Source organism: Danio rerio, chromosome 17 (genome assembly GCF_052040795.2).
Source record: "Danio rerio strain M-AB ecotype USA chromosome 17, GRCz13ab, whole genome shotgun sequence".
Taxonomy (NCBI): domain Eukaryota; kingdom Metazoa; phylum Chordata; class Actinopteri; order Cypriniformes; family Danionidae; genus Danio; species Danio rerio.
Genome location: NC_141037.1, coordinates 6,737,501 through 6,765,000, shown reverse-complemented (window position 1 = coordinate 6,765,000; position 27,500 = coordinate 6,737,501). Strand labels below are relative to the sequence as shown.

Below are 27,500 nucleotides of genomic sequence, written 5' to 3'. Positions count from 1 at the left end.
GGATAGATAGATAGATAGTTCATATATATGGATGTACATGTATATAAAATATTTAGTTATTTATATAAATATTATTATACACTGCCTGACAAAAGTCTTGTCACCTATCCAAGTTTCAGAAACAACAAATAATAACTTGACCTCTTGTAGATCATTTGGTATCAGAAGGGGTTTATATGAAAGGCAAAGGCCTCTAGATTACACTTATTTTCCAAAATAAAATATGATCATGCTTTGATTTTTAATTGTTTAATTGGTACAGTAAAGTCTGACGTTGCTTAGGCAAAAGTCTTGTCACTAAACAAAAATAATGTCCAGTATAGAATATAAAGTCATGCTGCAGTGGAAACAGAATGAATATTGTGTCTGACTCCATCATGAGCTTGGAGGACTGCATCCATACATCTCTGCACTGACTCAAATCACTTATTAATAAAGACATCTGGAATGGCAAAGAAAGCGTTCTTGCAGGACTCCCTGAGTTCATCAAGATTCTTTGGATTCATCTCCAATGCCTCCATCTCACCCCAGACATGCTTAATAATCTTCATATCTGGTGACTGGGCTGGCCAATCCTGGAGCACCTTGACCTTATTTGCTTTCAGGAACTTTGCTGTGGAGGCTGAAGTATGAGGAGCGCTATCCTGCTGAGAAGAATTTGCCCTCTCCTGTGGTTAGCAGCGCAAATGTCCTGATAACTCAGGCTGTTGATGTTGCCATCCACTCTGCAGATCTCTCGCACACCACCATACTGAATGTAACCCCAAACCATGATTTTTTCCTTCATCAAACTTGACTGATTTCTGTGAGAATTTTGGGTCCATCAAAAAAAATATACTTTCTGCTACTTTTCCAAATGATCAACTAGAAGTCAATTTATTATTTGTTGCTTTTACAACTGGGATTGATGGCAAGACTTTTGTCAGGTAGTATATATGTAAATATTTTTAAATTGTATAAATGTATATGTGTGCATTTATACAGTTGAAGTCATAATTATTCGCCCCCTGTTAATTTTCCCCCAATTTCTGTTAAACCTAGAGAATATTTTTTCAACACATTTTTAAACATTTTAGTTTTAATAACTAATTTCTAATAACTGATTTATTTTATCTTTGCCATGATGACAGTAACTAATATTTGACTAGATACTTTTCAAGACACTTCTATACAGCTTAAAGTGATATTTAAAGGCTTAGCTAGGTTAGTTAGGTTAACTAGGCAGGTTAGGGTTTTGTAGCTAATAATTTTGTCCCTATAATGGTTCTTAAAAAATTTAAAACTGCTTTTATTCTAGCCAAAATAAAACAAATAAGCCTTTCTCCAGAAGAAAAAATGTTATAAGACATACTGCGGAAATTTTCTTGCCCTGTTTAACTTCAATTGGGAAATATATAAAAAAAAAAAATCAAAGTGGGGCTATTAATTCAACTGTATATACATATTAAAGACAGTTAACATTTTTCCCTTATAAGTAGTGACAAATATTTAACTTTAAATTAGCAAGCAAAATTTTTGTTTGTAAATATGTATAAGGCATGTAAAAAATGACTACTACAATACGTTTAAAGATACTAGTTTTTGACTTTAAATTATTTCATCCGATACATAGTTTATAATCAGTATAATTTATTTTCACTATATAGTCATACACATTGCAGTATACTAAAAAGATTAAGCACTACTTTTCCATACATGTAATATATCAAATAATCTTTCAGTACAGTATTTTTCAATGTCTTTTTTTACATAAGAATGTTGTGGTAAACACCGTAAAATGATGATTTATAACAAGAATTTTAGTATTTGTATTTATAAGAATTGTTTAGTATTTTATTGACATTTTTACTAAAAAGAAGAATTTTAAAGTGTACACGGTGTCCCTGAAGCAACCTGAATTCCTGCTCAGTGGTAAAATATAAAACAGGATTGTGGTCTTAAGCTGCCCAGTAGCTGTGGGCACACCATTACCTCTTCAAAAACCATCAAAGTCAGTCTCTGATGGGCTCTGATGTGAAACCACAGGCCTTCCAGCAGTACTGAACTAAAAAAAGCATCTCGCAAACTCTGCTATTTTACAGCACAGATCTGAACTGTGAAGGCTGGAGTTCTACAGCAGTTACTTCATTCATTTTCCTTCGGTTTGTCCCATTATTCATCAGGGGTCACCACAGCAGAATGAACCGCTAACTATTCCATCATATGGTTTACGCAGCGGATGCCCTTCCAGCTGCCATCCAGTACTGGGAAACACCCAATTTAGTTTATTCAATTCACCTATAGTGCATGTCTTTGGACTGTGGGGTAAACTGGAGCTCCTGGAGGAAGCCTATGCAAACTTAGAGAGAACATGCAAACTCCTCTTAGAAATGCCAACTGGTCCAGCCGGGACTCAAACCAGCAACTTTCTTGCCTAGCCACCACCTAAACCTATTCACTGTGGTGTTCCGCAAGGATCTATTCTTGGCCCTCTTTTTTTTCTCTTGCTTCCTTTAAGCTCAATACTCCACAAACATAACATAAGCTATCGCTACTATGCTGACGATCTCCAACTATATTTTCCAATCAAACTAGGAAAAGATTTATCATTAGAAAGTCTTCATATGCCTAACCGACATTAAGACCTGAATGATAAATAACTCTCTCCAACTAAATGAAAATAAAACAGAAGTGTTATTATTAGGTCCTGTTGCTACAAATGATTCAATTAAAGAGCCCATATTATGGGTTTTTGAAAATTCCCCTCCATGTAGTGTGTAACACAGCTCTAAGTGAAGTGAAGTATCCAGCTAAGGCTTAAATCTGTTAGTGTACAGTGTTTAAAACGGTTGATTCATCTATAAAAGAGTCGACTCATAGTACTTCACACGAGTCGCCTTGATACCGATTCATTAGGTGTTTCGCCATGATGTACGAACGAAACCAAGTTATTCACGTGCACGCGCAAACCCGGGAGATTTCAAACCTGCGGCCCGCCCTCTGACGCAGAAACCCAGACACACACACACACACACACACACACACACAAACATGCCGGTCGATTGAAGTCACACTGCAGATGGATATTATCGAGTCTCTACCCAAAGATGAAACCTCAGCATTATAGCCAAGCAGTTGGAAACTACTGGAAACTTCTGGAAACTACATGCTACAAAGAATACTTCATCAGCGTTTGTTAAAGGAAGGATCAGTAAAGAGTAACTTACTGCTGGACGTCAGGATAGATTTTTCTTCCTCCATTTCTCAAGTGTAAGTACGTGCGATTAAAGTTGTTGCCTCGTTGACTCTAGCTTGCAAATGTATTTAGTTGTGATTTGTTACTTGTAACCGCGTGTACTGTATCAGGTTAACTGGCTATATTCTCTTATCGCGTGCAAAGTCACGTTAAAAACGCGACGCGTGCTGCTTTGTTAACGGAGCTCCGTGGACGAGGAGTAGTGTGTGTGTCTGTGTGTGCGTGTGCGCGCGCTGTCGTCCGGAGGTTTGTGTGTGTGTGTGTGTGTGCGCGCGTTGTCGTCCGGAGCAGGGTTAAGTGCGTGTGTGTGTGTGTGTGTGCAATATGTGTGTGTGTGTGTGTGTGTGTGTGTGTGCAATATGTGTGTGTGTGTCTGTGAAAAGAGCAAAATGAGAAGCTAGGAGATCTCCTCAACTGTTTTTGGAGTTTTTGCTCAATAAAATAGTCAGTCGTCTGTATTTTCAAGTCCATCGTCTGTATTTACATTGACCCACTGGCAGCTAAAATCCACGCCTACACTATCGAGCGTGTATGAACTGTGATTACTTTTATATTGCTGATTAGCTGTTTGGCTTTTCACTCTCTGACTGAAGGCAGTTGACCAATCGCAACAGACTGTCATCGGTCCAATCAGCGCAGATTAGCTTCGCGCTAAGGAGGGGTTTGGGAACAAATTAATCACTGGACGATTCATACAGGAGTCGCTGGGATAATTAGGTAAAAATAAATGCAGATTATAAGACCACAAAAGTGTTTTTTGACCTTGCATGCATATTAGACTGTTGTTGGAGACCCTTACAACCAAGATATGACCCTATTTCATGTATAATATGGGCTCTTTAAAACTCAGCTAGGAGTCCTAAATGACAATCTGCACAATCACGCCAAAAATCTCGCTGTTATCTTTGAGCCACTCTTGCAGTTTGACAAACATGTAAATGCGGTTGTGAAGAGCAGCTTTTTCCAGCTTCGATTGGTGGCAAAACTTAAACCGTTTCTTTCTAAAAAAGATTTAGAAGCCGTAACCCATGCTTTAATCTCCTCTTGGTTAGACTACTGCAACTCCTTGTACATTGGTCTACCTCAGTCAACACTCTCTCGGCTACAGTTGGTCCAAAATGCAGCCGCCAGATTAATAACAGGAACTAAGAAAAGAGATCATATCTCCCCTGTCCTCGCCTCATGGCTACCTATAAAATACAGAGTTGATTTTAAAATCCTTCTTTTCACTTATAAAGCAGTGCACAATTCTGCCCCGGCCTATGTCAGTGAACTTATTAGGCCTTATTCAGCTTGTAGACCATTAAGATCCCATGACTAGTTTCTTTTGTCTGTCCCTCGGTCTCGCTGCAAATCAAAAGGTGATCAAGCTTTCTGTGTTGCAGCCCCAAGGCTCTGGTCTCCCTCTGAACATCAGGATTTCTCCTTCATTGGATGCTTTTAAATCTAAGTTAAAGACTTATTTTTACTCTCTTGCCTTTGAGTGATGCATGCATTTTATTTATTATTATTATTTTTTTTATTATATATATTTTTTACTTGTATTTTAGTATTACTTTTAAACATATACATTTCCTTGTATTTTAATACCAGTTTTTTTAAGTTTTGTTGTCTAGTTTATTTTATTGTAAAGCACTTTGGATCAACTACGGTTGTGTAAAATTTTGCTCTTTAAATAAAGTTTGCCTTGCCTTGCCTAGAGGCGACAGTGCTAACCGAATGAAAGGACAAGATGGAAGGGCATCTGCTGCGTAAACCATATGCTGGAATAGTTGGCGGTTCATTCCGCGATGGTTACCTTTGAAATAGAGACTAAGCTGAAAGAAAATAAATAAATGAAAAAGTAGTTAAACAAGCAGCAGAGGTAATTTTTGGAGTGTATGTTTGTATTTGTGTATTTCTTCGTCTGGAAAGTAATTTAATTATTTGGCTTAGTACTCTTTCAAATCTCTTAATGCAATTAGCCAATAGAAAGTAAAAATTTAAGTAATTAATTTCCATGAAAGGGGCCTTTTGACTTAAATTAAAAGACTTTTATACTTAAGAACATTTTCAAAGCAATGACACCATTTTTCATACACTGTAAAACATGATTAGTTGACTTTATTAATAAAGCCCTATAATTTAGTAAATGAACTGTTTATAATTCTAAAAAATAAATAAAGTCAGATTAACAGTTCCAAGTTTACAGGTTACAGGTTTCTCACTTTATTAACTAATTATTTTTACAGTGTACATACCATAAATCAACATTACTATATTATAAAATTCATTGTAAAGTATGTATATATATATATATATATATATATATATATATATATATATATATATATATATATATTGTATGTATGTATATATACAGTTGAAGTCAGAATTATTAGCCCCCCCGAATTATTAGAATAATAATAATAATCTTAATCCCTGTTAATTTTTCCCCTATTTCTGTTCAACAGAGAGTAGATTTCTTCAACACATTTCTAAACATTATAGTTTTAATAACTCATCACTAATAACTGATTTATTTTATATTTGCCGTGATGACAGTAAATAATATTTGACTCGATATTTTTCAAGACACTTCTATGCAGCTTAAAGTGACTTTTAAAGACTTTACTAGATTAATTAGGTTAACTAGGCAGGTTAGGGTTATTAGGCAAGTTATTGTATAACGATGGTTTGTTCTGTAGACTGTCAAAAAAAAAAGTTAGCTTAAAGGGGCTTATTATTTTGTCCTTAAAATGGTATTTCAAAAATTAATAACTGCTTTTATTTTAGCCGAAATAAAACAAATAAGACTTTCTCCAGAAGAAAAAACATTATCAGACATGCTGGGGGGCAAATAATTCTATATATATATATATATTGTAGCGAGGCAGAGGAAAAAACACAACCACAGTTAGATGATGTTACAAACAATGCCCCGGGGGGTGCTTTATTTACAAGTGTATAAGGGGTGAATGAGTGCTCTTCTTAAGGGTGCGTGCTCAAGTGCTCCGGGGAGATGGTGAAGACTGGTGAGAGGTATGGTGTTGGATCGGTCACGAGCTAGATTCGGCTGTGGGAGAGACAGAGAGAGACAAGCGTTAGCGCAGGGAGTCATGTGCAAATGAAGCTCAGTTTCCTCCTGTGTGGGGCTGGCTTATATCTCTCCCTGGCTGATGAGGTCCAGCTGTGAGCGATCCGGGGTTGATGAGTGTTCCAGCTGGTGTGGATTTGTGCCCAGGGCGACGTGGTATTAGCCGACTCGCTACAATATATATAAATTAGTGCTGTCAGTCAATTTAAAAAATGACTAATTAATCGCACCTTTTTGTTTGAAAATTAATCGCGATTAATCACATTTAAAAGACTGAAATTTGTAACTTTGGCTATTCAAATGTAAAATTAATGTAAATGCAAGACAAAAACTATTTAAATTCGAAATATGATTGTTTATTAGAATTTTTGTTTAACTTGTGACACAGATTTCTTCATGTAAACAACATACCCACAATAAACCATCAACATCCTGGCTTGACAGCCATATTTATTACAGAAATAAAAACACAGGCATGTTAGTGATGGATGGATGTGTGGCGGGGGGGGCAGGTGGGCTGATGGAGCTAGACCTCCAATCTGACAATATTAATGATTTACCCGACTATACCACCTTGGGAATTTCACCCAAAGAATTTAAATACACGCACCACCCATATAAAAGGCACGCACAAGTTCGTTCCACCAAATTGCAGTCAGAGACATTGGCACGGTACAAAAATAGATTTCTTTATTTTCAAATCTCAAATAAAAACAGGATTAAAACCAATGTCGACATTGACGTGACAGTTTGTAAATTTACGAAGGTGCCCCAGGGCCAGAGCTCGCCAGCGTTAGGGAAAGTGGCCAGGCTATACTTCAGGCAAGTGAAAACCACTACAATCCACTGTGTAAAAATGGAGCACCCACACGCACAAACCAGCACACAGTGATCACTACACACTGTGAGAAATTCTAAAATGTCCAATAAAATTAGCCTCCCACCCCAGGGAGCTCTGACTCTGTCACCAGCCGAAAAGTCGGACCACTGCCCTGCAATTAAACAAAAGAATAAATCAGTTTACACAAGTAAATGATTAAATAAACAAAATACAAATGTAATGAAGTTGATAAATGAAAACAAAGAAAGAGCAACTAAATTCCACCTTAAAAGGGAGGAAACAATTAAATCTTAAACCAAATTAATTAAAGAGAAAATAAATGAAGCAATAATGAAAATACAACAGTAAAGATTTACACAAAAATGTAAGGAAAAATCAAAACATGCTGGATGAATGTCAAAATAATAAAAATAAACAAATAAATCCAGCCGCACTATATAGATTTATCCAATAAAGAAAATGAAAACCCAAACAAACGAAGATAAATAAATATACCAACAAAAAAATAAGTTAAATAGTCCTTGTGTAAACCAAAAACAGAACAACTCAAAAAGATAAACAATTAAGAAAACAAAGACAAAATCTAAGGAAACAGAAAAAAAACACGGGAAACAGGACAGCACTGTAGCCGCACACGGATGCGGAGCGCCCGACGGAGCTCCCCTCGCAGAGTGCCACCCAGCCTGAACAAATAAATCAATAGTCATGATAAAGTCCAAAATCTGCTATAAGCCATTTGCAACTACATGCAAACACCTACCTACTGCTCACCGAAGGGAATCGGGGTTCAATCAGTCACTTAAGAGGCAGATAGCACGTACATTTCAGTCAACAGCCGGCGCAGCCAACAAACAGTCGCGCACCCGCATCTGGTTCTCGCAGCTGAGAAAAGCGGACACAGCGTTTCCAAAACGATCGCGACAACCAAAACATGAGACAGACGCTTGCTTACCTTTTCCAGTCCTTACACGCGTTCTAGCGTTGGCGATTGCAGCCAAACAATTCAGGCGAAGCAACTTCCAGCCCGATCAGAACCCCTCACCGCCCTCAACAGGTGTGGGAAGTGACGACGCGCGCTCACGGCGCCGCAACTAATCAAGTGACGCATCCCAGGTAGCAAATGCTTCCTTTTTATAGCCCGTATGCCGTATTGTGATAGGGCAGAGAAAAGGACCCGTAAATTAATGACACTTGGCAACTAATTACCTCTCCTGCCACAGATGGATGGATGGATGGATAGACGGATAGACAGGCAGGCAGGCAGGCAGACAGACAGACAGACAGACAGACAGACAGACAGACAGACAGACAGACAGACAGATAGATAGATAGATAGATAGATAGATAGATAGATAGATAGATAGATAGATAGATAGATAGATGTTGAATTTATGTACAGTATTTAAGGTAAGTACATCACGAATCACTAATTAAATTACCTAAAAATGAACAGTAAGCACTTACATTACTTTTACAATGCATATGTAATTTAATTACATTAACTAATTACACACTACACAATTATCACACTCATACTGAAGACATTATAAAGCACTTCTCAGTTAATATCTTAGGAGTTGTGGGCTGTCAGCAGTTACCAGATAAGATGGATTAAATGAGCACAGCGCTGTTATTTAACCCTGTAGAGCACAAGCGCTTTAGTTCCACAATATAAAAATGAACACACAAGACTAGGACTTGTGGCCTCTATAAAAGCATAGATCATCTCTTAACAGCTTCCGCGCTGGCGGTAGGTCTGCCCTGAAAGGTTTATGCGCTATCGCCGAAAATCAATTTCACTGTGGAGAAAATAAATGGGTTTTTTACTTGCGAGACCCGCCGGTTTCCTCTCTATTCCCTCACATTTGTCTGATGGGAAACAAGCCGAAGCAAACAAAAGGGTTTTATTGTGACTACTTACACACGTGCTCTATTATGCTCTTTTGAAAACTCATTTGGGGATAAAAAGATTTAATCACAAAGCATGTTTTGTGTGTGTCATGTGCTCTTATTCCTGCAGGAGGTTGAAGAGCTGCTGCACAGTTTTCTGCGTTCGCAAGGAGAGATTATGATGGAGTCTCTGACGAAGGAAACTCGCCTGACAGAAAATCTACTGCAGGTTAAACTGAGACAGTCTGAAGTGCAAAGGCAGCTTGCTAATACGCCTGTTTTCCCTGAAAAACAAACATCGATAACGCCAACAAGATCCAAAAAGAAGGGAAATTGACGTACAGTTTTATCATTTGAGATGTCCATGATAAATAAAGCTATTTTAAAAATACACTCATGCTTACCTCACACTATCCTCAAACCTGGGGCTCCCTCCCGTTAGAAGGGCGAGAGGGGAGTTCGAGCTCAGGTAGGTCTCGAGAACTCCCCTACTTGTTGCCGTGAGTAGTGTAAACTTAGGTTGTATTGGGTGATAATTTGTTTTAGTCGATAGGCTATGGTTTATGTTTTTGGATGGTGGGGGGAACCCGGGGGAAACCCACGCGAACACGGGGAGAACATGCAAACTCTGCACAGAAACACCAACCGGCCCGATAGGTTGGACCAGCGGTATTCTTGCTGTGAGGCAACAGTGCTAGCCACTAGGCCACCGTGTCGCCCTGTCAGAAAAGCGGAAGGATGTTGGGGGGGAGCTTCATGACGAAGATAACTGTAGTGGAAAACTCAGATTATTTATAATGCTTCCGTAATCATATAATAGGGCAGATTACGGAGCTAATAAGGAGCCAGCCGTGTTGATCATATGCACGTGATCATCTCGAAATTAGCTTATGAATAAACCACACAAAAGTTTTGTTGACTTGGCTTCATAAAGTTTATGAACATTTTGGGCGCTATCATACACCCGGTGCAGTGTGGCGCAAGACGCAGCGCAATAGTCGTTTGGTAGTTTCAGCTTGGCGCAAGAGTCGTTTTGAGGCGTTGCGCTACGCTATTTAAATAGCAAATGCATTAGCGCTCATATGTGCGTCCATAGACGTTCTGGTCTAAAAAGGGCGGCGTTCTTAGGCGCATTGCTGACGCGTTGCTATTTTAAGAAACTATAATAGATTTTTCATTAGACCAAAACAAACCCGGTCTAAACGCTTACACACTGCTTAATACGCACAAGAGAGCAATAGGCAAATATCTTTACATATGAAAAAAATTAAATATTAAGGATATATATAGGATATAATAAGAATAGATATAGGATATAAATATAAAGGATTAAAATATTACAAAACATTATTTTCTAGCCTACATAAATATGAAAAATCACTGCTTTTATGCCTTCTTCAACTCGGGAGGCTTTTACAGTTCATTCATAACAATTTGCTTTTGTATAATGTTATTATTATTAGCAGTATTATTTATTATTTCCATATTTATATTTGTTTCATTAAAAACAAGCTTAGATTTGCCCACCTGTCAGGTTTTAGACCATATGGGGCACAGCATGTGTTTTAGGATATAACTCAGGTTTTTGAGCACATTTTGTTATTATTGTTCATTTATTCGTTTGCTGGAAATTAGAACTGAATTTAGAAATAGTTTTGAAATGAATATTTGCGCTTAACAAACAAAAGTATTTATTTATAGACTAATTAATGTCTGTGCGTAAAGGTTTCCCTATCCAAGAGCGAATGTAAAAAGTAGATCCATTATCTCTCATTCTCACGCAGTAGATGCTCTATTTAACTGTTTGCTTGTGAAATGCTCAGTTTTTTCACTTAGACTTACTTTACGTCCTGTAAATAGCGAATGCGCTCTTGGCGCGACACAGCTGGCTCTTAAAGGGAATGGGAGATGAGACTCTAATTGGTTTATTCTCAAAATACACCTATAACTCATTAAGAAAATAAACTCAACCCTTTTAGACCATGCGCCACGGCGCAAAGCGGATTTTCCCGTCCTTAAATTAGCAAAAACGCGTCCTAACACGCCCTGAAAGCGTTTGCGCCCTGCGTTTTGCGCCCTGCGCATGGACCCTTAGGCTGTAGTGCTTAGTTTGCTACTCTTAAAATAGCTTATATGCCGTTTCTTCAAAACATTTCTGTCTTTATATGTTATAATTAAAGGCACTTATTTTACCCCCTTTACAAGATGTAAGACAAGCTTTTAATGCCTCCAGAATGTGTCTGTAAAGCAGGGGTCTCAAACTCGCGGCCCGCGGGCCATTTGCGGCCCTCAGTGCAATATTTTGTGGCCCGCGCCGACCGCTGTACTCTGACAGAATCAGCGGAGCGGGGAGAGAGAGCGCTTCCAGCTCCGCTGATTCTATCCGTACACAGCGGTCACTGGCATTCCCCGTCCGCCGTGTAAACAAAGGAGCGGGGATGCCGGTGACGTCACCACGCACCCCGCCCCTTTGTTAGACGCTGTGACGGGCGGGAAGAACCAAGGTAAGCTGTTCCCGCCCCTGCCTGCCACTCAGCTACATCCTGCATCTTACAGGGCTCGAAATTGCGGCCATTTTGGTCGCATATGCGCCCGAAAATTAATCTATGCGACCTCATAATATATCTGGGCGCATTAGTGCGACTGCAGATAATGGTTGTAGTGCGACCTGTTTTGATTTTTTGTAAAAACGTGCTGAATCGCTCTTCTCTGCCGCTATATTGGTTCATATTAGCTGTCATTCACTCAAGGTATTGCGCTGTCAGATGACAGGGAAGGAGCTTTTATGACCACAGGAAATGCAAACGGCTGAAGAGTAAAAACTTAAAGCACACAGGTTTGCAAACCCCACCTAAAGTTGAGGCACAGATGAGAGCGATCATGACACGTCACGTGGTGAATAATGATCCGCCAGCTGAGATCAATCGAGTACGCGCTTCTTGGAGAAGGCGCCCGAATCTCCATGCGTTGCATTCACTGCGTGTTCAGCGCAAATGTCCGCTAAAAGTCAAATCTAATACTGTACATATCATCGCCAATGAAGCTCGCCTTTACAAAGTTTACACTGAAACTGCGGCTCATAACAAACAGCGGTATTCCGCCGGTGGTCATCGCAAGAATCCTGCTCTGCCTGCTCATAAATTGGGTCGGCTGACTCGCCTGCTTTTCCACTAACACAGAAACATGAAGATCAGCTCAGACTGAACCTTTAAATTGACAAACTGAAACCAAAACTTTTAAAGAGTGATAGAAGTGAGACTTTTCTTTCTTTCTTTTGTCTATTCTTTTTTGAGGTGTATATTATTTTTATTTTTTATTTATTTACTGATGACTGCTTTGCAGCTTTCATCATTGAATTGAATGGTTTATTATAATTTTTTGTTTGTTTTGTAGCAGAAATATTATTTATTAAATTGACATGCATATAAAAACAGCAGTACAAAATCAATATTTCTTACTGCAATGCTTCATTTTTGTTTGATGCAAACTATACAATTATTTTTCATAAAGTAACAGACTTTTTATAGCAGATAACCTACATTCATGCACATTCAAGGCAGTATCATAATGAGAAATGGAATTCATTTTTTACTATTATTGTCATTTTCATCATCATTAATATTCTATAATTATTAAACATTCATTTTGGAATTATTGCACACAAATATCAATGTCTTCGCAGCATTAGTTAGATAGTTGTTTCTAGTTTTTGTTAGTCCTATTGATGTTGTTTTAAAATACAATAAATCCCTTAAAAAGCAATTTGCAGCGGTGCTCATTCATTTTTGGTGGGTGCTCCTAAATTTTTTCTGGTGCTCCTAAATTTATTTTGGTGCTCCTAAATATTTGAAGTTGGGAGCACCGGTGCTACCAAGTAAAAAAGTTAATTTCGAGCCCTGTCTTATATATATTATAGGTAGATACAGACTGGTACAGACTGATGTGACTGGAGTGGGGTGGGGGTGTTTTATTTATACATATATACGCCTTTTTTTTAGGTGAGGGAATGGAAGTTTTGAGTGAGTTCCCCCACTTTTTTCCCTAGGACTAGGCCTTTTTGGGAGCACATATTTGTGTGAGAAGTTTTTCTCCACCTTGAACTTCAATAAGTCAAAGTACAGGTCTAGACTTAATGATGATCATCTTCAAGCCATACTGAGGGTCTCAACTGCTTCCGCTCTAAAACCAAATGTGGTTCAGATTTGTGAGAAGAAGCGCTGTCAAGTCTCTGGCAGTAAGGAGTAGGCAAAAGATGCCATGTTCAGAGGAACTGTTCATAATCTTCACTCAATGTTCTATTAATGTTCAGGACACTTCATGTTCAGAAGAAATAATTAAAACTGTTAATAATGACATTTGAGGACTTTTTTTTTGTAAAATCCCTTATGCGGCCCAGCCTCACCCAGACTTTGCCTCCTGCGGCCCCCAGGTAAATTGAGTTTGAGACCCCTGCTGTAAAGTTTCAGCTTAAAATTTTATTTTACAGATTATTTATTATAGCCAAACAAAAAGTGAAGCACTATGATTACTTTCTGGATTCAGTGTACATAGCCATTTTATAAAAAGAGTTGGCACAGATATTTTAATCCCTGTTTTTTTGTAAGAAAAATGTTCCGTGGACATGTGTATATGTGTTATTAAAGAAACATGGCGTCTGTCAATCAATTCGGTGGATGGGGAAAACCGCACTCCTACGTCACAATGCGGTGGGCCTCACAATCACTGGGATTTGGATCCTATTTGGATCCCATCAGAAAAATAAAAAGACTTCCTGTGTTTATATCACCCCAATATGACAGTGGACACAGTATACATACAGACAATTCTGTCCAAACAGCTTTCAAAAGTTGATTTTCATCATAGGCGCCCTTAAAGACTTCTCCTACATAGCAGTAAAAGTTTTTAGCAATGTTTGCAAAAAAGTTAAGACAATGTTTGACAAAGGATTATAGAGAAGTTTTAAAGTGGACCTATCATTCCCCTTTTTACAAAGTGTTACATTAGTTTGTGATCTCTCTAGAGCAGGGATGGGCAAACTTGATCCTCGAGGGCCGGTGTCCCTGCAGAGTTTTGTTCCAACACTAGTCAAACACACCTGAACAAACTAATCAGTGTCTTCAAGATGCCTTGAACTCTATAGGGAGGTCTGTTTGATTAGGGTTGGATCTAAACTATGCAGGACACTGGCCCTCCAGGATCAAGTTTGCCCACACCTGCTCTAGAGTGTGTATGTGAAGTTTCAGCTTATAAAACCACACTAATAATTTTCTAAAAACTCTTTGAAATTGCCCCTTTTAGGCTTTGATCCAGATTGCACTATTTTGGTGACAGAAATTCATATTCATATAATATTCATAAAATTAAAAAAAATTCATATAATTCATATATTATCAAAAATGATAAATGTAGAGTTATGATCTTTGATTTCTATATAAAAAAAAAAATATATATATATATATAGTTTATATATAGCCAATCATGAGCTTTTAAAGCAACGGATGCATGCTTATAAGGAAAAAACAGTGCAAATATGTGCTACATATGAATAGAGGCAAAGAGTTTGACCTTCATTTGTCTCACTAACCTTCATTTTACACTGGAGAGCCCAATTACCATGCGAACCATTGGGTCCCGACTCCTCCAGCGCATGTTGGCAGATAGTGTTCAGTTGGCTCTCGAGTCATCCTGGATTGTGAAGCAGTGAAGCTGAGCATCGTCTGAACTAGTTCTGGCAAACCAAAGTCATGTTTCCAGCCCCAGTCACAGCAGGAAGCTGTCCAGCACCATCAGCCAGCTTTCAGCAAGACTCACACACGACAGTGCCGTCCCCTTCTACACTGCAGGAACTACACATTTGGTCAAAATTCAGTTAAAGCCTAAAACAGGCCTGCGCCGTCATGTGACAAAGTCTCCTGGTTCAATTTTGGGTCAAAACTGCAGTAGCTACAAAACCCAAGCTGGTGTAAAAACTTTCAAGATATTGTGTTCAGTTTCAATGTTCGCATACTGTAGAAACTACACTTTGCGTTTCAAGAGTTCACACTTAAATGATGATTAATCAGTTGAATGGAGGAGTAGAGAGTTTTGTTATGTGGCTGAAATGAAGCAAATTATTCACATATTTTCTGGAAATGTTTAAAAATCCAGGAATTTTGGCAAGAAATTCATAAATGTTTAGAAAATATATTCCATATCCCCATTGATTTTTCTTTTTCAACTTTATACTTAGGCCTAAAAAATCCTATTTTAGAAGAAAAATCTGACAGAAAAACTGCTGAAAATTTTGCTGTTAGCCTGTAAAAAAGCTATAACCAAAAAATGGTTACAGCTTGAAATACCTCAAATTAGTGACTGGTTTGACATAATTTATGAAATCTATAAGATGGAGAGGCTAACAATGAACCGTTGTCTACAGACTGCAGAGTTTAATGAGACTTGGAGAAAATGGTTAGAATATATTTTGTCGTTAAGACCAGATTTATTATAGAATGAATGAATGAATAGTTAGAAAGATGTGAAGTTTATTTTGTTTATTTTATGTATAATTTCTAGTAATGAGAGAAAGTATAACAGAAAGATAGAAAGAAGAACACAAGCTATTTTAAATATTGTACATTTAAGATCCTAAAAGTACCATCCTCATAGGTCCATATGTAGTTTAGGTAATAAAAAATAAATAAATAAATAAAAAAGAAAAAGGGTTGACTGGGTGCCACAATATGACAAAAAACATACACAATTGAGTTGTAACTGAAAAGCAACAAATTAATTTTATCTGTTTCTTTTTGATGATAAACAAAACAATTATAAGTGTATTGATTTTCTTGTTTCTTATAATGTCCTTAAATCATTCATGTAACTTACATTTTTATTAATGGAAATTTTTTCTAATATATCATTTCATTTATTTCTACAATTTTGGAATTCCGATCTTGGATTGTTTTGTGAATACATTGTGGAAAACCTTATCTGTATGTGAATTTGGGAACTACATTAAAAAACTAAATGACAAATAAATCAATACAATGCTGTTTTAAAATGAAAACACACCAGTGTAAAGAGCACATCAATTTCATGCCAACTTTAAGGGTGCTTTCACACCTGTGAATCGATTCAGTTGTTCCGAAACAGAGATTACAATTGTTACATTGTTGCTCTTTGCTCTTGGAGCGGTTCACTTTCACACTGCAAAGTTTCTAATCGGACCAAAAGAGCTAAAACAAGTCACGTGCGAGTAAAATCTCCCTACATTGGTCAGGGTATCAGGGTTTATTTTGCAGCGTCCCGCTCAGCTGTCAGGAGAGGTTGTGGTTTGATGGTGATTGACAGGGTGCGCGCGCGATATGTCTGAGGAGAGATGTGGTGGGGAGGGGTGAGAAGGGTGCGCGACGATGCCTATTTGAGGACCGGGAGGGAGACGTGAGATTACCGGGAGATCATCACTCGTTTGTGGGCATCCGGAGACTCGCGCAACTTCCCGCCATACTCATAATTCTCTCTTCATATAGCCGTAAGCCTATTACATATCCATAAAACACTGTGATATAACCGCGCTCGGATCGGATCGCTTTCTCACTGCAATCGAACCGCTCCAGGGTTCGTTTCAATCGAGCCGAGACCACCTCATTCAAGCGATCTCGGAGCGATTACTTTGGCGCGGAACAGAGCGCGATTGCCCTGTTCACATATGCCAAACGAACCGTGCTAACTGGGCAAACGAGATACGTTCCGAAACAAAAGTGTAGGTGTGAAAGCGCCCTAACTCTCATTCATTCATTTTCCTCTAGCTTAGTCTTTAGTTTTCGAGGTCGCCACAGTGGAATCCAACTACTCCAGCATATATTTCACGCAGATGATGCCCTTCCAGCCACAACCCAGTACTGGGAAACACCAATTCACACACATGGCTAATTTAGTTTATTCAATTCCCCTATAGCACATGTGTTTGGAATTGTGGGGGAAACCGGAGCACTCGGAGGAAACCCACGCCAACACAGGGAGAACATGCAAACTCCACGCAGAAATGCCAACTGACTTAGCCAGGACTTGAACCTGCGACCTTCATGTTGTGAGGCGACAGTGCTAACCACTGTGCCGCCCAACTTTAACTCTACTAAACTCAAAATCTAAAAATAACAAATATAATCACCTGTGTGTGTAGTTTGGCCAGGCTGGCCTCCAGTTGACCCAAACCTCCTAAAATAAAAAACACTGAGAAAATATGATCAAAAATCATCATCATCAACATCCGAGCATGTTGCCATGGGGACTAGAGTACATTTCACGCTTCAGAATGTGGTAACCAGGGAAACATGACATTAGAGGTTTATGTAACATCCATTTAGGCCTCTGAGCTTACACCAAAACCTTAAACAGTTATGATTACACGATGAGTGTTCGCACCGGCGATGAAGACTCATGGGCTGGTCAGATTAACAGCAGAAGGACACTGAGTGAACGCTATGTGAAAGCTTGAAGGCCACAGACTGAAAATGATGCACAGCTCCACTCAATATGCTCATACACAACACAAACATCAATAACACACACACACACACACACACACACATTCACAGCGTCTGTTTTACCAGCATTCAAAGCCTTTTCAACATAAGGGTGATTTTAGTATTGCGAGTACATTTTTAAACATTACATTTTTTTTTTAATAATAACACAGCCATATCACCCCACAGGGCGAGAGGGGTCTGGCTGCAGACCTGGTGCAGTGCAATCTGGGCTGCATCCAATGCTTTTTAATGGGCTCACCTAACCCCACCCATCACAGTGACGTCACCAGCTCCATTGGAGTCTGGCATTGCATCGCTGAGTGATGCAGTCTCAGCTTGCATCATAAAGGCTGCATCCAGATCCTATTGCACAGGGCTGAGCCTGGTCAGTACCTGGATGGGAGACCACATGGGAAAGCTAAGTTGCTGTTTAAAGTGGTGTTAGTGAGGCCAGCAGGGGGCGCTCAGCTTGCAGTCTGTGTGAGTCCTAATGCCTCAGAACTGTGAAGCGGACACTATGCTGTCAGTGAGTGCCATCTTTCGGATAAGACGTTAAACCGGGGTCCTGACTCTCATGGCACTTGTAAAGAGTAAAGGTTTAACCTCGGTGTCCTGGCCAACTTTTCTCCATCGATCCTTACCAATCATGGCCTCCCGATCTTCCTCTTTCACCAAATTGGCTCGATCACTATCTCTACACTCCACCAATAAATGGTGTGTATTGAGCGCACTGGTGTCGTTGTCCTGTGGCTGCTGCCGCATCATCCAAGTTGATGCAGCCAAGTAGATGGTGGTGTGGAGGGACCCCCCTCCCCTCATGACTGTGAAGTGCTTTGGGTGTATAGCCATGCACAATAAATGCACTATATAAATACACATTACTTACTTACTGTAGCACGCTTTATATCAGTTTATCTCTGAAAAGTATGTTTGTATGTATTAACACTCAATAAATGATGTTTGTTATTTTGTAATAACTGCATTGTAATGGAAATTCATTCATTCATTCATTTTCTACTGCTTATACGGGGTACTCTACGCAGACACTTCCTCCAGCTCCTCCGGGGGGATCCCGAGGCATTCCCAGGCCAGTCGAGAGACATTGGGCCATCATCATACACCCGGCGCAATGTGACGCAAGGCGCGACGCAATTGTTGTTTGCTAGTTTCAGCTTGGCGCAAGAGTCATTTTGACGCTTTACGCCACGCTGTTTAAATAGCAAATGCATTTGCGCTCATATGTGCGCCCATAGGCGTTCTGGTCTAAAAAGGAAGGCGTGTTGAGGTGTATTACTGGCGTGTTGCTATTTTGAGGAACTATAATAGATTTTTCAATAGACCAGAACAAAGTCGGCCTAAAGTCCAGCGCAGAGCGCATTAGTTGTGTGCCTCGCTTACATACAGCTTAATACACACAAGATGTAGATGTCACGTTACGGATTGAAACGGGAACAAAAAGGTGTTGGATCCAAGTGCAGTTTATTACGAACGTGCAGCAAACAGAAAAACAAGGTGTCCGGTGTTCAAAAAATAACAAAGTAACAAATAAACAACAAAACAAGAACTCCAACATAAATCAAGATCAGGAACAGGGCTCAGGAATAACAAACTCGATATACAAGACTTACTAGATATAGCAGACAAGAAACACAAACGACGCAGTGATGAACAGTGGGAAAATGGTTGTATAAATAGTCCAGGAAATCAACAGGAAACAGGGACAGCTGTGATGGCCAATCAGTGTAAGTGAACCGGGTGTAATGCGCGTGGTATGTATGGACTTGTAGTTCTTGGGCGCTGTAGTTCACTCTCAGATTGCGTTGAACTACAGCGCCCTCAGGTGGTTACAAACAGTCATGACAGTAGATCAATATGCAAACATCTTTACATATGAAAAAATATTTAAATATTAAGGATATATATATAGGATATAAATATAAAGGATTAAAATATTACAAAACATTATTTTGCAGCCTACATGAATATAAAAACCATTTCCTTCATGCCTTCTTCATCTCGGGAGGCTTTTTCAGATCATTCATAACAATTTGCTTTTGTCTAATGTTATTATTATTAGCAGTATAATTTATTATATCCATATTTATACTTGCTTTATTAAAAACAAGCTTAGGTTTGCCCACCTGTCAGGTTTTAGACCATATGGGGCACAGCATGTGTGTTTGGATATACCTCAGGTTTTTGAACACACTTCGTTATTATTGTTCATTTATTTGTTTGCTGGAAATTAGAACTGAATTTAGAAATAGTTTTGAAACAAATATTAGCGCTTAACAAATAAAATTAATTATTTATAGGCTAATTGATGTCTGTGCGTACAAGGTTTCCCTATCCACAAGAGCGAAAGTGAAAGTAGATTATGATATGCCTTTTCTCTCATAATCATTCTCGCGCTGCAGATGCTCTGTTTAACTGTTTTTTCGCTAGTGAAGTGCTCAGTTTTTCCACCTACACTTACTTTACGTCATGTAATAGCAAATGCACCGTGGCGCAACGCAACTGACTCTTAAAGGGAATGGGGGATGAGTCTCTGATTGGTTTATTCTCAAAACACACCTATAACTCATTAAGAAAATAATCTCAACCCTTTTAGACTGATATATAAAATATGAAATGATAAAAACCATATGATAATATTTGTACCCAGCTTAAATGTAAAAATAAATTTGCCTAAGAAAGAGAAAGACAGGGGTAGGGAGAGAGAAAGACAAAGAGAGCAGGCCCAGAAGATGATTGTAGAGTCAGGAGAGGAGCAGAGCAGGAAAAGAGACAGAGCAAAGTTTACCAGCTATTTTGTCTCTTTCTTGACCATGTGACCAAAGCCCAAATGCAAAGCATTACATTCAAACTGACCAATCAACATGTGACCGCATTGTAAAACCCCAAAGTTCACACACCAGGCTCTGATCTTATTAGTATCTGCCTTTGAAGTCTGTATGGACCTTCTTTGGTTGAAAAGACATGTTTTGCCATATAAACAAATGCATATGATGATTTAGACTCTAACACCTGGTTAATAAAGGGTCTGAGCCGAAAAGAAAATGAATGACTGAATGAATGAATGAACACTAATATTATGAACGTCTGCCGCTGAAGAAACACCCCGTTGCTGCCACCTTCTGGTCATGACTGTAACAACACAACACAAGATCATTAGTCAATCTTTTAATGCATAGATTCACTTCCTAAATTTATATTATTACATTATTCTTAATGTAGAAATGCTACTAATAATAAGTAATTTTGGTTTATGCAATATTAAAATGAACTGAGTTACATGAAGGATACCAGTGACTCAAAGCAAAATGATTGTGGAGTCGTAAGCGTCCGTGAATCTTCAATTTGTAGGCAGCACCCTGAGTTCACTTGTTTTGGCGATGCAGTTATTCTAGATTGCTTTGGAAGGATTTTTCTCTTTTTATAATTGAGAAGACTTTTCCTTACTATGGGAAAATGTTTTATTCGGTTTTATTAATTATAAAATAGAAGCTTTACATAAAAAGAAAACATATTTTCTTAATCTTCAGCATTTTTTATACATAAATGTAAATTTTCAAATCAAAAACCTTTTTTTTAAAAAAATATTTTGCTTACTGAAATGCAGCATTACTTTGAAACAGTTTCTAACTCTTTTACAAAAAAAGGCTTTAAAAACAACTGAAATGTGTAAATTATATAATCTTTTTCTTTATTGTGTAATGTATATACCCCTTCTGTTTGTTTTTGTTTCGTTGTTTGTTTCTTTTTCCAAAAATGTTTTCTTATTGTCTTTCCATTTTCTTTATAATAATTGTATATTTAAATTTTCCGCAAAATAATAATGAAAAAATTATTTGTGAAATGAAAATTATTTGAATTCTATGATTTACCTCAGAGGTGCTTTACTGTCTTCTTATTTCGCGATCTAAAGAAATGGTTTTCCTCAAAAAGTACCTATTTACATATCCTCTAAAGTTGTTTAAACCTTTATTATTTTCTTTCGTCTGATGAAACAACTAAACTGGCAAAACGTAAAATACTTACGTTTTCTCGTGAGATCAGGCCGGATAAAAAAAAACAAAACTTTTTTATTAATTATCTTTTTTTTTTTTTTTATATCATTTATAATTTTCATTAATTGTTTAATAAATACAATTAATGGATAATGTAATAATTAATATAAATAATTCTCGTTAACTAGCTATTATTATCCATAAATTGTTGATTGAATACAATTAAAGGATACTGTAATAATTAATATAAATAATTCTCATTAACTAGCCATTAATTGTCGATAATTATTTTATTAAATATAATTAATGGATAATGTAATAATTAATATAAATACTTCTCGTTAACTAGACATTAATTATCCATTAGTTGTTTTTCATTCATTCATTCATTCATTCATTCATTCATTTTCTTGTTGGCTTAGTCCCTTTATTAATCTAGGGTCACCACAGCGGAATGAACCGCCAACTTATCCAGCAAATTTTTACGCAGCGGATGCCCTTCCAGCCACAACCTATCTCTGGAAAACATCCACACACATATTCACACACACACTCGAACACTACGGACAATTTAGCCACACAGAAACGCCAACTGAGCCGAGGTTCGAACCAGCGACCTTCTTGCTGTGAGGCGACAGCACTATCTACTGCGCCACTGCCTCACCCCATTAATTGGTAATTTAATACAATTAAAGAATACTGTAAAAATATAAATAATTCTTGGTAATTAGATTATGAACACTATTGAATGGTTCTGAGGTTGGGATTAGGGATTAGGTATAGGTTTAGGGCTATATTACAGCTTCATATCACACTACTCTACATTAGAGATGCTCTTACATGTCGTGTATCTCTGTGTGTGTGTGTGTGTGCGTGTGTGTTTTGAGATGCTCTTCATGTCTTGTGTGTGTGTTTTGAGATGCCCTTCTTGTTGTGTGTGTGTGTGTGTGTATGTGTGTATGTGTGTGTGTGTGTGTGTGTGTGTTTGAAATGCTCTTCAAGTTGTTTGTGTGTGTATGTGTGGTGTGTGTGTGTGCATGTAGATCTTTTAAGGTGCACATCATGTCATGTGTGTGTATGTTTAAAGATTCATGTGCGCATGTGCGTACATGTGTCTGTGTGTGTGTGTGTGTGTGTGTGTGTGCAGCAGTAATGCTCATGTACAGTATGTGCTGTGTGCTTCAGCAGAGCTCATAAAAGCGAGCCGGAGCTCAGGGGATCTGCAGGCAATTATCTCACACTGGCCCACAGCCACAACATTAGCTTTCATCAAAATTTCATGCCCTTGTGCTTTTGCGTTCACAAGCTGCAGTGTCTGCTACAGAAGCGCTGCAGGACTCATACAGTACATCACATGTTGAGGTGAAGGGTTTTGCGGAGCACTTATATAAACGAGTTCTCATTAAACTGAATTGTGTTGTATATTGCTCATGCCTTTCTACATTTTCTCTTTTACACCTGCATATATTCATTCATATTCCTTCGGATTAGTCTCTGATTATCAGGGGTCACCACAGTGCCATGAACCAACAACTATTTTGGCATATGTTTTACACTCATTCACACACACACATACACTACGGCCAATTTAGTTTACCCAATTCACCAGCACATGTGTTTGGACTGTGAGGGAAACCGGAGCACCCAGAGGAAACCCACGACAACACGGGGAGAACATGCAAACTCCACACAGAAACGCCAACTGATCCAGCCAAGGCTCAAAACAATTATCTTTATTAATCCGGCGTCAACACAGCGGAATGAACCGCCAACTTATCCAGCATGTTTGACGCAGCGGATGCCCTTCCAGCTGCAACCTCTCTCTGGGAAACATCTATACACATACATTCACACTCATACACTATGGACAATTTCATTCATTAATTGTCTTGTCGGCTTAGTGCCTTTATTAATCCGGGGTTGCCACAGCGGAATGAACTACCAACTTATCCAGCAGGTTTTTACACAGCGGATGCCCTTCCAGCTGCAACCCATGTCTGGGAAACATACACACACACACTCATACACTACGGACAATTTAGCCTACCCAATTCACCTGTACTGCATGTGTTTGGACTGTGGGGGAAACCGGAGCACCCGGAGGAAACCCAAGCGAACTCAGGGAGAACATGCAAACTCCACACAGAAACGCTAACTAACCCATCCGAGGCACAAACCAGCGACCTTCTTGCTGTGAGGCGACAGCAGTACCTACTGCGCCACTGCATCACCCTCCTTGGACACCACAACATCTGAAAAAAGAAATTGAACAGAGAAGATTAAAATGTTGATCCAGTTCATTTAAACTGCACTCAAACAGGACTGCGTGCGCTTTCCTTCGCGCTTTAATAATTCCTGCATCAGAGGGTTGAATACAGTGATATTTTTAATTTTCCGGTTTCTGAGAATCAGCTTTCCTCATACTGATGACAGTTTCATTAGTGAGGAGCGGCTAAATCCTCCAGTATCTGTGAATGTGTGTGTGTGTGTGTGTGTGTGAAGATTTTCCCTATCTCCATTGGGAGCTGGAATCAAGCTTTAGCGTTATTGCTATTGTAACCCTGCCGGTCTAAAAACCACCCAGCCCGCTCCGAGCTGAGCTGAGCTGAGATCGAACCGGCGACCTTCCGCATGGGAGTCAGTTGCTCTAACCAGGAGGCTAAAGACCATGACCACTAGTGTCTGTTGCCAGAGCACCTTTAGGGGTCAGAGAAGTGGGGTTTACCTGCACAGCACTTCACCATAGATATATACAGTTGAAGTCAGAATTATTAGCCCCCCTGAATTATTAGCACCCCTGTTTATTTTTTCCCCAATTTCTGTTTAACAAAGAGAAGATTATTTCAACACATTTCTAAACATAATAGTTTTAATAACTCATTTCTAATTACTGATTTCTTTTATATTTGTCATGATAACAGTAACTAATATTTGACTAGATATTTTTCAAGACACTTTTATACCGATTAAAGTGACATTTAAAGGCATAACTAGGTTAATTAGGGTAACTATGCAGGTTAGGATAATTAGGCAAGTTATTGTATGATGGTTTGCTCTGTAGACTATCAGGAACAAATATAGCTTAAAAGGGCTAATAATTTTTTCCTTAAAATGGCTTTTAAAAAATTAATAACTGCTTTTATTCTAGCCGAAATAAAACAAATAATATTTTTTTTCAGAAGAAAAAATATTATCAGACATACTGTGAAAATTTCCTTGCGCTGTTAAAAATAATTTGGTAAATATTTAAAAAAGAAAATAAAAATCAAAGGGGGGCTAATAATTCTGACTTCACTGTACATTAGATGTCGCCTACCCTGTTGTTGTCTATTGGAAGGAATGCTTCAATAGCGCCGCCATCTTGCTACAGGGTAGCGCTCCTTTGAAATGAATGCGGGACCAAGCTGCAGTGGAGGACTGTCCTTCCAGAGCCAGAGATTTACACATATACACAATATCTATGATCGGGAGTTTTCCCGGAGGTCAGTATGCACATTTTTTTTTTTTATTACGAAGCTTATAATTTTACATCATTTTTCTACATTGGTGAATCAGTGATCGCACTGGCATTCCTGACAAAAGCTTGTGTTTGTGTGTATGGAAATGTACTATCCACCCTCCCTGTTAAATTTGATCTAATCATGTCCTGAAACACAGCTCCTCTCCTGCTTTCACTTCTCATACTGACGGATGGAGCGATTCGTTTGTGAATGAATCTCTGTTATGAACGACTCGTTCACTGCAAGTTTCTGGCAGCGCAGTATCTCGTTGTCATATTTCTTTTGCATTGTTTGCTGATTTTATTCAACAAAACTAGCGTAAGCCGAGTATTTAGTGAGGGTTTCTGCTGCTTTGCCTTATGGTGAAGGCAGTAAGTGACTGTATTATCATTATTAACATTACCTGTTTAGCGCAAAAGTTCATAACACAAAAACGTAAAAAACTAAATCTTACCTATGAAATGTTCTGCCTTTGTGCTTTGTTTTCTTTGTTTGCTCGTTACTACACCCGTAGACAGTGCTAAAGTCCAGCATCTTCACGTAATTACACTGTCTTGACTAGTGCGGTTGAACGACACTTGTTCTGGGAGCACTGTACAAATATGGCGGCGCTATTGACGCATGCTCAGGGTCCCTATGCGACATCTAGTGTATATATCTATGGCACTACACTATCTAGCCTCTGTTACACTATCAAAGATGCCTGTGCTTGTGTTCTGCTAATGGGAGAAATCCTGCTACATACTGTAGCTTATGTTTCCATCCACCAACCGTTGAAGTCAGAATTATTAGTGTAACGGAGGCCAGCTAGTGAATGCTGTGCAGGTAAACCTCACTCCTCTGACCTCTACAGGTGCTCTAGCAACAGGTGCTAGAGGCCATGGTCTTTAGCGTCCTTGGTAGAGTACCTGACTCCCATGCGGAATGACATTGGTTCGATACCAGCTCGGAGCGGGTTGGGTAGCGTAGGACCCGCGGGGTTACATTAGCCCTCCTGAGTATTTTTCCCCCTAATTTCTGTTTACAGTTTTTCTTGTATGCTTTGACCTGGTTACAGTAAGGTTCCACTTCATTTTCATTATCATTATCCCAGCAGAGCAGAAGACAGGTCTTGCAAATGTGTAAACCCTTTCTCATTGGGTTGACATATTTCCCCCACTATTTTTCAAAACAGTTAACATGGATGGCATTCAAGCAGTCCAAACTTTATTGTATTAGCTATGGTAACCAAACAGAAACCATCTATTCATAACTAGTGAGAGGGTGCTCGCTGCAGAGCCATTTGAGCAGAGCTGAGCTCCAGCGAGGGGGAGCTCTCGCTCTGCCTCCTGTAAGCTGTTTTAATGCGTACACCAACCCCACCCCTAACCCTACCCCCAGTGACATCACTCGTAGAAGAAGTGCATAAAAGGTGGAGCTCAAGCTCAAGCTCAGCTCTGCTCAAATGGCTCTGCAGCAAGCACCACTTGTAACTATTAGACACTACCAAGATCAGTAGGAATTCACCGGATCACCGGTTTGACACTCCTTCACACAAGTCTTCAATTAGCAATCAGTCTGCAAACATTAAAAACGATGAAAGTTCTGTGTTGTTCTGTGCCAGCATGGATGGAGGAGGTCAATAGTGGCCAATACTCCCAATAGATTTGACTGTATATTGGTTTACATGGTTTTCTCTAATATTTACAGTATTTTATTACTTATATATATATATATATATATATATATATATATATATATATATATATATATATATATTTTTTTTTTTTTTTTTTAATATATATAAAATATATGGTTAGATGTTTTTTTATTTTTGTTTTTTTTATTTTTTATATATATATAAAAATATTTTTATATATATATATATAATATATTTATATATAAATATATTATTTTTTATAATAATGTTTTTTATTTTTTTATATATATATTTTTTACAGTATTTCAGTTTTCAGCCACAGTTTAAAAAATGACATGAATTCAATATATATTTAATCAAAGCATTTCTTATTATGGATCCAATTCTTTGCAAAAAGGCTAATTTGACAGCCCAAATAGAAACAAATGGCATTGGCAATAGAACAAATTACCAACCTACGTCACACGGTGTCACACGGTGTCACACATGTCACACGGGTTCCCGGTTGCAAAAAAAAAGACAGGCTGCAATAGTAAATACGTCGTGTTGTGCATAAGCATGCCAAATTTGTAGCCAAAAATAGAAAACTTAACTTTTACCATACACCACACTGCTTTTAATGCAAACTGCAGACGTCTTTGGTCAAAACGGAGCTGAATGAAGTGATGACCTAATTAGAAATGCTGGACTCTGCACTCTGGACTATATCAGGTAAGCTGACGCTATGCTGAATCATACACATCACTCGTTTTTGATTGCAGAAATGATTTTAGCAAAAACAGTTACATTTGGTGAATTTAAC

At 38.4% G+C, this 27,500-nt stretch overlaps 1 protein-coding gene and 2 long non-coding RNA genes across 3 annotated transcripts in view; 2 read left to right on the top strand and 1 right to left on the bottom strand.

The window, feature by feature from the left end:
* Positions 1–9,433, top strand: part of si:dkey-100n19.2 — a 12,802-nt gene extending 3,369 nt beyond the window's left edge. The window contains exon 4 of the mRNA XM_087290092.1: positions 9,173–9,433. Within this exon, the coding sequence (XP_087146218.1) occupies positions 9,173–9,379 (207 nt within the window). The 3' untranslated portion in view covers positions 9,380–9,433. The remainder of the gene's footprint in view (positions 1–9,172) is intronic.
* LOC141378508 (uncharacterized) overlaps positions 1–27,500 on the top strand; it is an 842,893-nt gene that overhangs the window by 225,441 nt on the left and 589,952 nt on the right. The window lies entirely within an intron of this gene.
* LOC103909007 (uncharacterized) lies at positions 6,142–8,693 on the bottom strand. Its single transcript, XR_015512987.1, has 4 exons — positions 8,617–8,693; positions 8,105–8,279; positions 7,913–8,034; positions 6,142–7,835 (listed from the first exon to the last, which is right to left on the bottom strand). It is a non-coding gene; the product is annotated as an uncharacterized LOC103909007 (long non-coding RNA).